Here is a 16,045-nt window from a genome sequence, read left to right as displayed (position 1 = left end):
CAGGCCATTGGAACCTCTTACGATAGACCTTTAATGACTATTTTTATTATTTTAAGATCTCTCCCTAACGATATTTATGTTAAACATCAAACATGGAAGAACTTTCTACAGGGCCTAGAGAAGACCCCACTTCACTATTTTAGTGACACTTAGTAAAGCGTTGCTAGAATACATTATCCTTAAGAGCATACAAACCTCACACTGAATACAATATTGATGGTTACATATTACAAAGTAAAATATAACTTACAGTTAAAATATCCAAATTACTTAAGGCATATAAAACAGGTTGTATGTGTTTGAGAGCGACATGTAACACACAGCACTTGATGATCTATGACAGCATTAATAAAAAATATACCCATCTTGAGGGTTTACCGCCACACTGTTGTTACAGAAACCAACTTTAGCAGAAAGAACTATCCAGTGGGGCACAATGACTTGAAATGAGATAAAATTAACAAACTTTTTTATACATAAAGAATCTACCTGCTTAAGATATAATATAATCCAATGTACTTATGTTCTTTCTATGTAGAGGACATTCATCTATACTGCTGTGATAGGAATCAAAAACCACATTTTTTTTTTCTGAATGGCATCGTACACCACAGATGATAATCAAACAATACAGAGTCAGAAAAACTTTTCCTGGGAGTTTGGAGAGCTGAGATTATACTCTATGAAAAGCAAAACCATGACATAACCATGTCATGTTGAAATAAGTCTTATTTTATCAATGGACTTAACTTCTTTTTTAGCTGAAATTACTCCTTCTGTGGCTTTGGAGCCTTCCCTAACCTCATCCTCATTTCCACTCATACTTTTTCCCTCTCGCAAAACTGGGTACAAGATGGGCAAAGCAGTACAGATGAAGTAGACATTATAATATTAACAGGTATTCAATGAAGCCTGATTATTATCTCCCAGATCTCTGCTAAGCAATCTAGGTCAAGTACCATCTTGGTCATGCATGTATTTCTCAGAATTTACCTTGAAAAATTCAGTCTTCTCAGCAATGTATCTCAGATTGCCCGGAGTGAGGGGAGGTCTAATAACCACCGCCACTCTTCCCTGGTTTGGACTTAAGGGCTGTGCAGGCTCCACACTGTTGATGTTCTCCCCAGTGACCATGGCCACAGACTGAGTCAGTCCCACCAGGTCCATGACTAACGAAATAGCAACACTCTGCACACTGAAATCGCTTGCTTGGCTGCATGCGCTCATCAGGGTCTGTAGCCACAGTGGAGGCTGCACATGCTCCCAGTCTGAAACAAAAGATGGAAGGTGGAGCTCATCACACTAAACTTTTCACAAATACACCAACGTCCAGGTGCATTTCAAAACAAGGCACCGCTTCTCAATACCTTTAGGCCTTGACCTGCTAGTAAAACCATGGTTTCTCACCTAGACTGGAGCTTTAAGAAAATAAAGCAGCAACAAGAATCTCATGAACTTTTTTAGTATGTAATTCTCTTATGCCACATCATACAATGTATTCCCCTGTTTTGAAAAACAGTACACTAACCAACAAGCATTATACAGTCCTCACTGCACTGTGTGTGCATATATAAAAATTTAAATAATGGTAAACACATAGGATACTGGTCTTAATAAAGGGAACCAATGGATATAAATGTTACGTTACTTGTCTCTAGATGAAGGAGTTAAATTCCTTCTTACCTTCAACTCACTTGTAAGCAAACCGTGAAGGCATCAAAATCACAAACTTTTCCAATATACCAACATATATATCTCCCCATGAAGACAATATTTCATTAAAAAATTCAGGGACATCTGGGTGGCACAATCAGTCAAGCATCTGAATTCAGCTCAGGTCATGATCTCAGGGTTCCTGAGTTCAAGCCCTGTATTGGGCATCCCACTGACAGTGCAGAGGTTGCTTAGGATTCTCTCTCTCCCCCACTCTCCCTGCCCTTGCCTCCCCTACTTGTGCACTCTCAAAATAATAAATAAACAAACTTAAGAAAATCTTCAAATTAAAATAACACTTTAAAAAATGAACTGGCTAAAAAAAAAATCCCAATTTTAATTTCTGAGTGCTTCTAAAAAGAGTAAATAAAAAGCATGCTATAAAAGTGATTCAAGTATAAATAACACCAAGACGACCTTACCAGTCTCTGACTTCTCAGAATGTAAATCTGAGGTATGGTTCCCCTCAGCAATGTAAACTGGGAAACTGGAGCACTCCAGGAAGAGCTGGCAGGCGGACAGGAAGGCAGAAAGGTATTCTTTTGACGTTTTCTGTTTACTTATGTTTCTCTCCTTCACATCTCCATGCGAATCCCTATCCCATTTTGCGGTCTCTTCTTGTTCTCTACTGAGATCCCCTGAATGCTCTGTGACCAAAGCCTGAGAAAAAGAGTTGCCCTGAATGATGTAGAGGTTGATAAGTCTGGTGAGAAACTGCTGGACATACTCCAAACAACACTGCATTGCAGTCTTCTGTGCTGTCTTCCCACTTCTGGGTGCTGTTCCCTGGGTGACTATGGAAGGGGGCTGGATGATGGTTTCTTCAGATCCCACAGTGGAGGCTGTTTCAGTCTCAGAGGATGTGCTACCGATGGGGATGGCAGTTGTCCCCTGCCCCTCACTCAGGTCTCTGTCGATGTCATCACTTCGGTCTGCTTGATACTGTATAAACTCAGTGAATCCACTCTCTGATGATCGACTACTTGGTGGATTTTCTCCATCTTCAAACACTTCAGTAGGATTTTCAAGAGAAACTGATGATACCTGGTAGTGATTAAAAAGAGCAAAGGCTATGTAATTAAATGCATATATTAGAAATTAAAAATTAGAAATGGCCACATTGAGAGAAGTCAGTTTAGATTACATGATTCAAAACTTAATCTACATGTTTGGCTGAATCTTAGAGCAGTTTCTACAACTGATTCATATTTCTATGATAATCAATAGGGAATACTGGTACGGTTCTAATGAACATATTAAACTCAGGGCACCTAGGTGGCTCAGTTGGTTGAGCATCTGACTTCAGCTCAGGTCATGATCTCACGATTCGTGAGTCTGAGCCCCACATCTGCACTGACAGTGCAGAGCCTGCTTCAGATCCTCTGTCTCCCCTCTGACCCTGCTCAGTTTGCATGCTCTCTCTCAAAAATAAAACAAAAACATTAAAAATAAACTCATTTGCTAAGAACTTATTATTCGCTAAGGTTGGGTTTTTGAAGGCAAAATATGCACATACACAAATCTCTAGCATCTATATCCTTAATTTCAAACAACTGACAATTTATTCAATCTACTTCATGAAATCACTTTCCTAATGTCTAAATGATGCAAGGAATGAAACATTTTAAAAACCAAAAATAAATTCTAATAGGTTATCTGTTCAGAACCCATGAATATGAAATTTCTATATAAAATGTGTAAAGTGCTATTTAAACAGAAGCCATTAATCTTAATTCTTTCAACATTTACTGAACCCACATTATGTGCCACACACTATATTATGTACCAGGAACAAAAAGAATAGTTTGTAATTTGAAGGAGAAGATAGTCAGTCATTTACAATATAAACAAAAGATGGAGCAGATACTGGAGTAGAGCTGGAATGTCTTAATTGTTCCCTTCCTACAGACTGGATGACTACAATCATCAAGCATATTTTCGGGCACAGTTTAAGGAAACAAAAGTTGTACATATCTTGAATTGCTTGGGGTCTGTGCCAGAACATAACGTGAACTTGAGTAAGATTACTTTTTGCTGACTAAAAAGGGGATTACTCACGATTATGGAAGATGCAAACTAACTGTTCTGCTGCTACAAAGCTGGGTCTCATCCAGTGTTCCTTGCTTCAGTGAATGACATCACCATTCATCAAATTAGAAGATGGAAACCTAGGGGTGATCCTTGGGATCTTCTCCATCTTTCCTTCATACTCCTCTACATCCACTTCAGAACAGTGGTTAAGAGTACTGGCCACAAGTCAGGTCAGGTTCTGCCACTTACTAGCGTGGCAAATTATTTAACCTAAAACCTCAGTCTCCTGGTAAGCATAAGGCAGATAACAAAAGTTCCTACATTTTACAGTTGCTATGAGAATTAAGTAACACAGTGTATCTAAAGCATGTGGTTTAGTACCTGCTGGTTAGTACATTCAATAAATATGATCACTTATTACCCTTACAAACTATTACTAGAGCTTACTGATTTTTTTTTCCTTTTTTAAAAATTTATGTATTTTGAGAAAGGGGGAGAAAGAGAGTGTGGATGTATGCGGGTGAGCAAGAAGGGGCAGAGAAAGAATCTTAAGCAGGTTCCAAGCCTAGTGAGGAGGCTGATGTGGGGTTTGATCTCACAAACTGTGAGATCACGACCTAGCCGAAATCAAGAGTAGGATGTTTAACTGCCTAACTGACTGAGCCACCCAGGCACCCTGAATTTTTTTCGTAAATGTCTGGCTAATCCATCCATCGCTCTGTATTCACTCCCGCATCTTGTCAGCACGTTACCACCTTGTCTGCATTACCTGGCCCCTGCCTACCTCAAGGCTGTATCTCTCCCTACCTTTCTGCCTAAGGGAATGTTTCTTCCTCTCCCAAGAGCTCTCTCCTTTCTACTTCATCCCACCCATTTCTCTAGGGCTTCACTGAAACAACCCTTCCTCAAGAAAGCCTTTCTTAGGCCCACAGTCTAGGTCACATCACTTCATTTTTCACATTCCTACCACTCTATATTTTCCTTCATTTATTTATCACAACTGTAATTAAGTGTGCAATTATTTGTTTAATGTGTGTCTCCCAACTAGCAAAAATGGGTCAGGAAGGCAGGAAATGTGTCTACTTCACCACTGGATCACTGGATCCACAGAGTGGGGTGCTGGTTGAAGAGAGGCTGTTTTCTTTATTTCAAAGGTAAGAACGCTGAGGGCTCAGGGAAGTTAAAAACAAAACTTGCCCAAAGTTATACAGCAAATAAGGTTAATAGTTATTGGAAGATTCTAAACTTCATGATATTTTTACCATCGCCTATCACTATAACAGTATGAAAGCTTTTCATGTTATAATGAGAAAGTTTACAGGCAGCTATCAGAACTGAACTGTCAACTTTTTTACTCTGCAAGGTGAACAACCATCTAAAACCTTGTATTGATACATTTTCAAAAATGTCTTATTTAAATGATAAAATTGTCATTAGCTTATTGTTATTTCTGTACTGACCTTTTTCATATAAGGGTCATAAAACAATGGATATTTATTAATAGAATTCAAATTATAAATTCAGTTAAACTTATATAATTTGTAATATTTAGCTGTACGGTAAATATCACATAACTATGTTTCAGATTGTTTTATAATAAAATGTCTTTCTGAAGAGAGAAAGAAATGACATATTTTGGACATTTGGGTACAGAGATCCAATACACTGATTTTACAAAAATGTACTAAGTGCCTGGAGACAAAAACAGATTCACATTTAAAAGAATTATTGTTGGGGCACCTGGGTGGCTCAGTTAAGTGTCCGACTTTGGCTCAGTTCATGATCTCATGGTACATGAGTTTGAGCCCTGCATCAGGCTCTGTGCTGACAGCTTGGAGTCTGGAGCCTGCTTTGGAGTGTGTGTGTGTGTGTGTGTGTGTGTGTGTCTCTCTGCCTCTCCCGCCCACATTCTCTCTCTCTCAAAAATAAACATAAAAAATTTTAAAAAAGAATTAATGTTTCACTTACACTTTAAAAAAGAAATAAAGAAAATGCCCTCAGCTTTATGATAAATTTTAGACACTTCAATGAAGATAATACCACTGTACTTCTGTAAAAATAGTAAAGAATATATAGTGGTCCAGAATATAGAAGAGAATGAAAGAAAGAGAGAAAAGCATACTCCCAGGTTAATGTACCATTACATTAAAAAAAAGTATATTATTTGTTCTTCATCTAATATGAATGGATGTTTCTCTTTATTTTAACCTGTAACCATCAATAAGTGCCTCCACATGTTTTTGACATAGTTAATACTCACATATTTAAATATGCTATTGAGAGAATGCTAAGGTCTCCCCTACTCGAACTAATTTCACTAAATAACACAAAAAACAATTAATACCTATATTAGTTTAATTTCTAAGATCTTAAAGGTATCTATTAAGGAAACTAGCAGAACAGAATGAATTTTCCCACAAGGCAATCAATATATATCACATATAAATAATAAGCAGATAGAAAGGGGCATAAGAGACTAGCTTTAGTTTATGTAGGATAATCCTGGGATATATTAAAATTGATCATGGGTCAGTTACATTCATTTCATACATGAAGAACAAAATATTTAAAAAGTCCCACAAAAATGATTTAGGATTAATACTTGATGGGAAAGGTTCTATTAATTTATCATGATAAAATATTTTGGCTGGCTGGGGAAAAAAAAAACAACTGGAAAAGAAAAAAGTAAGGGCAACTATACAAACCCAAGATTTAGGTAATGAACTCAAAATACTAGAGAATTTTAAATCCTTGTTTTAATATAGTACCATAAAGGCTAAATTCATTGGAATTATATAGGTGTTTTTTTCCCATAGGTGTATCACAGGTGTTTTAAGTATGTTGCTTGGCCAGACATTAAAATTATTGTAACTCTATTCAACACCATAAAGCAAGCATTAAAAACTGGAAGACTGAGGAGAGCAAAAAAGATTCAGGATTGCAAGAAGAGCATATCTAATTAGTGTTATATATGAAAAGGACCACTAAAGTTTCGATTACAAACCTGCTGTCCAATATGGTAACTACTAGCCACATGTGAATATTGAGCTCTTGTAATATGGCTGATCTGACAAAGTAACTAAAGTTTTTCAATTAATTTAAAATTCAAAAAGTAATACCTAATTTAATTACAATAAAACTTTTAAACATGTTTAGAACAACTTGGATACTTAAATCTAATTTTTCAAATATAAACTTTACTTATTATTATTATTATTATTATTTGTTTTTATGTTTTATTTATTTCTGAGAGAGAGAGACAGCATGAGCAGGGGAAGCTCAGAGAGAGAGGGAGACACAGATTCTGAAACAGGCTCCAGGCTCTGAGCTAGCTGTCAGCACAGAGCCCAACACAGGGTTCGAGCCCATGAACCGTGAAAACATGACCTGAGCTGAAATCGGACGTTTAACTGACTGAGCCACCCAGGCACCCCTCAAATATAAACTTTATTAAAAAAATACAGATCCAGTATTTCTGCTAACAATTTTAATTTTCAATGTTGTAAGTATAAAATACACTTTTATACTTGGAATTTAGCACAAAAAAGAATGTAAAATATCTCATCTTTTAAATATTACATCAATTTTATATGGGTTATACAGTTAAAATGATTATTAGCTATATCGGGCTAAGTAAAATATAAGTAAAATATTTCACCTGTTTCTATTTTTTAATGTGGCTACTGGAAAATTAAAAATTACACATGCTGCTTGCATTATATTTCCAGTGGAGAGCCAGTAGAAACTGTTAAAATTGCTAAAAGCCTAAAAGATTGTCTACTGCCACAACATTTGAGTCTAGGTAACATTCACTAATATTTAAAAAAAATTTTTTAAGGTTTATATATTTTGAGAGACAGAGAATGAAGAAGAGGGGCAGAGAGAGGGGGAGAGAGAGAACCCCAGGCAGGCTCTGTGCTGTCAGTGCAGAGCCCAATGCGGGGCTCGAACTCATTAACTGTAAGATCATGACCTCAGCTGAAACCAAGAGTTGGATCCTTAACTGACTGAACCATCTAGGCGCCCCATCATTCACTAATATTTTTAATGAGTATGTATAAACTCTTCTACTCTGAAGAAATGTAATTGGTCTAATACCAAAAATAATAGCAAACATTACCTTTTTGTCTTCCCATTCTTTGACTGAGTTGTTCTGCCCACTTGAAAACTGCAACACACCTCCAGTGCTGGCAGATAAGAGGGGAGGTTGAACCTTGCTAAGGATCTTTGAGCAGAGCCTGAGTGAATCTGTGAGTTCAGACAAGTGTAATGTCTGGAGATGGCTTGTCAGGGCAGAAAGCATCCTGAGGAGCAACTGGGGCAAGTGTTCAGTCTGGATTTCAATATAAGTCTCCTGAAGATGAAAGCAAGGTGACAAAAATTTATATAATGTATTACCCTATTTATTTTGAATCTACATAACACAAGAAATAATTTTACCCATTTGTCATATTTTATATGTATCATGCTCTTAATTAATATAGTATGGTCATTTTATCACTGATTTATAAGATTTCTATTCCCAAATTCTCAATTTATGTACTTCAAGGTATATATTATAAAATAATCCCAGTTTTATCTGCTAATTTAGCAAAATAATAATGTTAAAAAAGTGAATGCAATCAGTTAAAGACAAAACAGGATGAATGTCATACCTGACACAGCACCCTCATACTTCTAGTAGGCTTCAAAATGAGAAAGCAAAGATTTGAGGAGAGAAAAGGAGAAAAGATTTCCAACAGTCTTCATTTAATACAATCATTAGTGAGCATAAATGCAGCATTAGACCACTATACACTAAACATTTAAGATTACAATAACAAGCAATTGTGAAGTATATTCCACATATTACATAAGACATATATGTATTATATAGATGTCTGAGGAAAAGCATTTGGAAAAAATTATGAAGAAAAAAAAGCTATGCCAAAAGGGAAAAATATCAATTTAACTTTAAAGATAAAATTTATTTAAAGATGAGGTTTGTCTCCAACATGAAATATTTGAACTATGTTATTACATTCCTCAATACTTTTTTTTTTTTTTTTTACCAAGGTGGTCTTACCAAAGAAACTATATCCAACAAAAAATCCACCAGTAAGCAGAAATTGGTCAGCTGTAACTCAGATGACTCACTACTATCTCCAGGCCCAATCTGAAGTCTGGCATGCAGTGTTCTCCTAAAAGGACAAAAATCACTTTATCAAGTATACTATTAAGTGATATGAATATTCATATCATACACATCTCACTTTCTGTTTTAAAGAGAGTCAACACTGAGACATACACATAGTAATTTTCCTGTGAACATTCCTTTCCCGCAGGACACAACTGTACCTCTAAGTGAAAAATTTCCAAAGCAAGATTCCTAGGCTTACACTATCCCTGGGACTCCCATCTTGTACTTCTAAGTGTTCTGGACGGATCTCACATTTTTGTATTTATTTCCTACTGTTCTGTCTACACATAATATCTTCTAGTTAAAGTGGATTATTTGTGATTTGATTTATAACCTCAGGGCCTCTTTTTATAACAACTTGTACTCCTGATTTGCCGGCCTCCCTCAACTTCAGTCTCTCAAATTCAGAATGCATCTATCCTTCAAGGTTTGAGATCAAATGTTACCTCCTCCAGGAAGCCTCTTCTGATCCAAGTTGTAAAGATCATTCCTCCAACAAATATTCACTGTAAATCATATTAGTCTTATATGATCATACATTGCCCTATACTCTAAAGACACAAAGAATATGATAGAGTCCCTAAGCAGCTAGAAATAGAAGCATATAGACAAATAAGTGTAACAATGTAGGATAAATTGATTCTGATGGGAGATTCGAAGGAGTCATGGAAGGCTATGGAAACATGGGTCACCTCTCTACAGGACCTCCCAGATGGGCCAGGGGGAAGAATATTTTTGAAGAAATGGCACAAGTGAAGGCTCAGCAGCATGAGTGAAGGCTCAGTCAATGTGTGTTCAGGGAATAGTATGGACTAGTAAAGAAGGGTGGATGGGTGTTTGTGAATGTAGAAATAAAGGTGGAAACTCAGGTCAGGGCAAGGTGGCAAAAGACATTCATAATTCCTAAACATTCCTACCTCATTTTAATCTGTGAAGGTATCTGTAACTTTAATACTAGGAATAATATGTCCATGTTTTACTTGTTCCCACTATAAGGTCTTTGAAGATAGGGACTGTCTATATACCTAGGTGCTCAGTATCTATTGGATAAGTAAGCAAACAGCTTTCTAAATCATTAAAGAGATTAATGTTTTATATTTTAAAAGACTTCTAATTCTGAGATCAAACATGCTTACTTTTTGCCTATATGCTCCTAAGGTTTGAGGGGTTACTCTGGTTCTGAGAGGATTTGGTCTAAAACACAGAGATTCTATTCAAGTTCACCAGTATTTTGGAGTTTTCAATCTTTAGGTCATAAGAGATACAGGGTTTTTATCACTCACCGGTGACAATATGGGCTGGTTCTATGATTTTAAAAACACAAGAATGATCACGGAAGTTTTTATTTTTAAAAGTGGGAACCATTTTGGTGAAGTGTGAAGCAGAAACCATAAATTTGGTATTTTCTCTATAACAAAGAAAAACTGGATTACTATAAATTGGAGAGGGAAAATCTTTCATCTCTGCTGGTGACTAAATAACTTGTTTTCTAAATTCCTTTTCAATTTTATGTTTATATGATCAGGGATTCTATATTCTAGAGTGACATAACATAGCCAGTTTATGGCTACTAAATAATTAATAGTTGTCATGAGTAGTAGAATATATAAAAGAACATTCTTTTCATTAGACTCAGGAACTTTAAAAGTTTGGTTTTGGATTCTATTAAAATAGAATGAATGAAACAGTTTAACATACCTACAACATTCTTCAAACCAACGTGCAACGTAATCCCACATATAATAAGGCTCAAAGGAATTAAAGAGAAGGTTGGCAGTTTTAATCAGCTCTGCTGTTTTCTTATTTTCCCTTAATTTACTAAAAAAGGAAAAAGAAACCAAAACAAGAAATATTAACATGTATTTTTTCAAAATTATATTTAAGTGCAATGTTACTTACATATTCCTAGGTAGTTGCTAGAAAACTTGCTAGTGAGAAAACTGCAACAAATAATTTTTATCTACTGCCACTCTATTACTTTATGTGTAGTTATTTTCCAAGTTAAGGTTATCATAACTCAAATGTATGATCAAGATCAGAAATCAGCCTTCTATCAGAAAAAACAGCTCTGCTTCCAGCAAAAGAACACCAAGTTATTTTTGAATTTTGAATGCCTGTTAATATGGCATTACATTCTTTTGTTTCCCTGGCACATGTAAAGTAGTAATTTAATTTTGACAGTCTTGACTTTGAAAGAATTTTGTCTGCTTTCCTATGCTGTTCAGAATTTGCTTAAGAAAGGTTGAGTTTATTTTGGTGACCTTCAACCAAATTATTACTGTTAGCTGAAAAACAACAAAAGAATACAGTAAATTGCCATTATTACTAAAACGCCAACAGGAATAATAACTTATTTCTAGTGGAAGCCTTCTGGCCTATTAACTATCCATCTACCTGCTATTTCCTGCCATCCCTCCTAACAATTAACACAGTGTTTTTATATATAGTATGGTACTATCAATACAGCTAGCATGTTATAGCACAAATAACTAACTGAATACTTGATGGGGCAATATATATTGTCAGACAGAGTACAGAATGAAATCGAGTACCAGGATAGTCAATATTAACTTCTCAAATAAAGATTTCACAGATATTTATCAGAAATCAAAAACTTTCTTAAAATGTTTAAACATACAAACTGTGTTTTAAGAAAGCCCAGGTTATCTCCAAAGCTTCACCAAGGAGACACAAACGGAACGCAAATTACGTAAAAGAAACTGTAGTCTTGTGACTTTGTCATAATGTTAGATGAAGACTGGAAAACAGGTAGGCTGCTAAAAGTAGAGAATGAAAAAGTAAGACCTTGTCAACATGAATGAATCTACCACTGACTTAGAAAAAAGTATATGCTAATATTACAGGACTTGTCCCAGGAATAAAAAAAAGATATATTTATATATAAACCTGAAAGAAGAAATAACTTGAAAAAAAATTGTTTAAGGAGCACTTGGTGCCCTTTGATCCATTTAACTCTAGTTCATGCCTTTTTCTGAACTATGATTTGGACTCCTGAGTGTGCTGAGTAACCAAGAGGCACAACCCCATGCAAACAACCAGGCCAAGTCGCAGGAAGGTACAACTTCTGTTATTAACTGACATGTGGCAATTAATCTCTTGTGAATTTGAACAGTGTGAATAAATTCCCTGAAATCTGTATCTTCACATTAACTTGTTAATATCAACCCTAGTGCTGGTTCTACTATACAGTCAGGCTGTAAATGTGTATTTTAAAAAATCAGTGCAGTTAGTAATGAAAGTTCATATTACCAAAATACGGTAATATTTTAAATCAGATTTACTCAATCAGAACACAAATTTCATATGATGAATGAGGATATCTTTATATCATGCTTAATTTTTTGGTAATCCACCTGCTTAACTGAGCATGATCCTTGCTGAAGGGTGGTTCCATTTGAAGATCCAATTCTGCTTTGCATTGGGAATATAATGTTCTAAATACTTCAATTAGGACATCTTCCAGAATTACAGGTCCTAAAATTAATATACATATTAAAGACAACAATTAGAACTGACAAATCATGATTATTTACAAATTGGCCTGATCAAATAATACTTTAAAACAGTATTTGAAAAAATATTTTTTTCTGGATGCTAAACTAAACTTCACATTTTGATCTGAATAAATGGTTATTTAACTATAGGTTCACATAATAAAAATTACAGAGCAAAGAAAGTGTGCTTTGGCAGTTAATAGCAATAACCTTGGAAAAGTTATTCAACTTTTGAGTTTTACTTTCCTCATCTAGAATGAGGATAATAATCTCAGACTTACAGGGCTGTTACAAGGGTTAAGAAAATACATTTATAAGGTGGGTAGAATAGTTCCCAGAATATAATGAGTATTCAATAAATACTACTTATATTACTATTGTGTTTATTGTTAAATGATACGAAAATGCACACAGCCAAACTTTGCTACAAGATATACCAATGTCCTTAAGAAAATTTCAAAGAGCTTCATCTATTATCACACAATATCTAAAATACATTCTCAAAACCATAGATACAATTCATTTTTATATTTAAAATTTCTCATTTTAAGAGTTGGTGAGAAAACATGTATATTAGCTAAAACATCTGCATGTAATGAAATTACATATTTTATTATTTCATTTTATTTTTTCTAATATTTTTTTTGTTTTTTCCTTTTAACTTTTTAAAAATGTTTTATTTTTCATATCTGAGGAAGAGATAGACAAAGAGTGAGCAGGGGAAGGGCAGAAAGACAAAGACAGAATGTGAAGCAGGCTCCAGGCTCTGAGCTGTCAGCACAAAGCCTGACACGGAGCTCTAACTCATGAGCCATGACCTGAGCCCAAGTTGGATGCTTAACCGACTGAACCACCCAAGCGCCCTTACTTTTGTTTTTTCTTAATTTCTGTACCATAACTAACTTCCCAATAAATCTACTATATAAGAAATATACAATGAAAAAAGGGAAAACACAAAGGGGATGTAGGCAATCAAGCGGAGGGATAGAACCCAAATCTTTTTGCTCAAGTCCTTGAGTTTTGTGAACTTTAAGACAGTCATGACAGATCACAAATGTTTCAGTAACTTAATCAGGATTAAGAAGAACTTAGATAATATCTTTAAAATGATTTCTCTACAACATATATAGTACAGGGTAAAATATGAGAATATATGGGTTGGATGTATACATCTCTATCTTAACGTTCTAGAGTAAATTTTAGGTAAGAAACTGTTGAGAACCTGTATTTGAAGGCCACCTCAAAATAAAGCAATTTTTCTACATAATGACTTTGTCTTATTTTTATTATGAAACAGTACAAAACAACCACATGTGATCTTATGTCCTCAGACAGTATACATTACCTAGCTCAGGTTTGTCAAGTAAACTGATTAAAATACGAAAAGGTTTTAGATCCTGCATTAAAGTGCTTTCTTCTCCAAATCCATTCACTTGTAAGATGCCCACCATTGCCTTTAAAAAAGAAAATGTACATTAGTCATTTAAATAAACAGATTCAACGACTTTTCTTAAGAAAAAAATTTAAATATGACCATATGGGATGGAGATTTACATCTATTGCTTTTCTGAAGCTTTCACTGAAGTTAGCTTAGTTCCTCTGCTAAGGGGAAAAAAAGGTTATATTTATCCATCTTGAGAGAAGAGTGCATACATTTGCTCTAGAAAAAAAGTAGAAATGTTAAAGAAAATCTAAAAAAATAAATTCATGGTTATTTGAATTTTTCCCTAAAAGATAAAAGTGTTTCTATTTACCATCATCACCAATGCTTCAAACTATGGCAGAGTATCATGACAGAATCTACTATACAATTGTGTTCCCACTGGGAACTCAAAACTATATTCTTATAATTTCACTCATTTAAAAATGCTTCAGATACCAACAAACCTGTTTTGAGTTATCTTGAATGTAAAATAAAAATAATATAAAAGTATGGCTTATTTTAAGTCTTCCATTACAATAGCAGTTTTACCACATTTAGATTCCTCTTGCAACTAAATTTTCCCAAGGCTTCAGAGGATATAACAGAGGTCCTGGCCCATTTTTGGAAGAGTTCCAATTCACAGGGCAGAAAGGTGAGAAGCTGTAACTATATATTAATAAGTCATGAGAACAAATTAAGAAATCTCTGGACTTATGCAGAAGTGAGTCTATCATAAGATTACTTACTCATTGTATTGTAATCATTTGCTTGTTATAGTGATTCTTAGGAAGTTTGTGAGTCTTGTCTTCACCCTTCACTGATGAATTAATTCAATTAAGGCAGGACCTTGTCTGACACTTGTTTACTGATCAGGGAGTAACCAAAAAATAAAACAAAAGCATTCATTACCTGGACCAACAATTCTTTTGAAAAAGTAGTAAAATAGTAAGTGGCATGTTCTTCTGGATTACTGTGTCTTGTGCTTCTGGGTCCTATGATAGCACCGTTGTTATCAAAACCTCCATGGAAACAAATGGCAAAATAAATTATAATGGGATTCTCAAAACTGTTGTTCACTAAATACCAAAACACCAAATATCTCAAAAACAGCACCAAACACTTACCAATTAGTAGCCCAATCAATGTCAGCAAGAGAGATCATTTTAGATAGTTTAATAAAGGGAAACCAATTTAATACATAAGTGAGTATCATAGTATTCTTCCAGCATTATCCAGTATTTTTTTTTTCAATCTTACAAAGAGTGAAATAACTGAAGATTCAGAAAATCCAAGATAAGTTATATTTTATCTTTCCACTCTGAGCAGTAAGGAGTTGTTAACAGGCCAAACACTCACACAAAGTATGGAAAAACAAAGAACTTACTTCGTGAGTGCGAGACTGGTAAGGTATCATGTGTGGGGCAGCAGTAATAGTTCTGATTCCTTTGACGACTTCAAAGTTTTGGAAATTATGTTATTATTTTGATTATTTATTTATTTATTTATTTATCCTTCTTTCTTTACATACTCACAGTATAACAGCCTCAATTTATAAGAGGGAAAAAATCTTGTCAAAGGAAACAGAACTGACAGGTTAAAATATTAAGAAGATTTTGAAACTTCCTCATAGAATACACAATTAATAAGATTTACATTTTATTGTCCATTTAAGCAAACTATTAGTTTCTTCATTTAGGACACACACATAACTTGATAATACTTATGTATGGCAAATTTCCCACATCAAACACCTACCAAGAAGCCATGCATAAAGTCTTCGGTTCAGGGACATATCCCTCCTCAATACTACGTGAAGGGCTGCTGACAAGATCCTGATCATATCTGGTCGAGTGGCCTGAAAAAGTCAAAGATATGGTTGTAGCTCATCACATAGAAAAAACACATTCCTTTCTTCCTCTTTAAAAAAAAAAAAAAAAAACCCACCTTGCAATACGCTTAGAACTTTAGGGCTTAGGAGGTAGTTTCGTAGAAGACTCATCTGACTTTTCAAACACAAATGATTACTCCCATTTTATAGATTAAGACACAAGAAGAAAAGGTAACACAGCTGTTTAATTGCATAGCTGAAACTATACCTCAATTATTTTAACCTCCAGGTTAAAGTTCTTTATCCTATCCAGTATTAACAAGATCTGACACAAAACAAAAATGGAGCAAGATGGA

At 34.8% G+C, this 16,045-nt stretch overlaps 1 protein-coding gene across 3 annotated transcripts in view; it reads right to left on the bottom strand.

The window, feature by feature from the left end:
- Positions 1–16,045, bottom strand: part of DOP1A (DOP1 leucine zipper like protein A) — a 100,423-nt gene that overhangs the window by 37,308 nt on the left and 47,070 nt on the right. For all 3 annotated transcript variants that reach the window (XM_039249753.1, XM_039249754.1, XM_039249755.1), the window contains exons 7-15: positions 15,617–15,716; positions 14,771–14,880; positions 13,784–13,892; positions 12,298–12,418; positions 10,622–10,741; positions 8,810–8,924; positions 7,865–8,098; positions 2,136–2,757; positions 994–1,268 (exon numbers count right to left, since the gene is read on the bottom strand). In XM_039249753.1, coding sequence (XP_039105684.1) covers positions 994–1,268; positions 2,136–2,757; positions 7,865–8,098; positions 8,810–8,924; positions 10,622–10,741; positions 12,298–12,418; positions 13,784–13,892; positions 14,771–14,880; positions 15,617–15,716 — 1,806 coding nt within the window. The remainder of the gene's footprint in view (positions 1–993; positions 1,269–2,135; positions 2,758–7,864; positions 8,099–8,809; positions 8,925–10,621; positions 10,742–12,297; positions 12,419–13,783; positions 13,893–14,770; positions 14,881–15,616; positions 15,717–16,045) is intronic.

The sequence above is a fragment of the Hyaena hyaena genome, unplaced genomic scaffold, assembly GCF_003009895.1.
Source record: "Hyaena hyaena isolate Hyena2069 unplaced genomic scaffold, ASM300989v1 scaffold_344, whole genome shotgun sequence".
NCBI lineage: Eukaryota > Metazoa > Chordata > Mammalia > Carnivora > Hyaenidae > Hyaena > Hyaena hyaena.
Note: the sequence above shows the minus strand (reverse complement) of the source record. Positions and strands in the feature narration are given on the sequence as shown.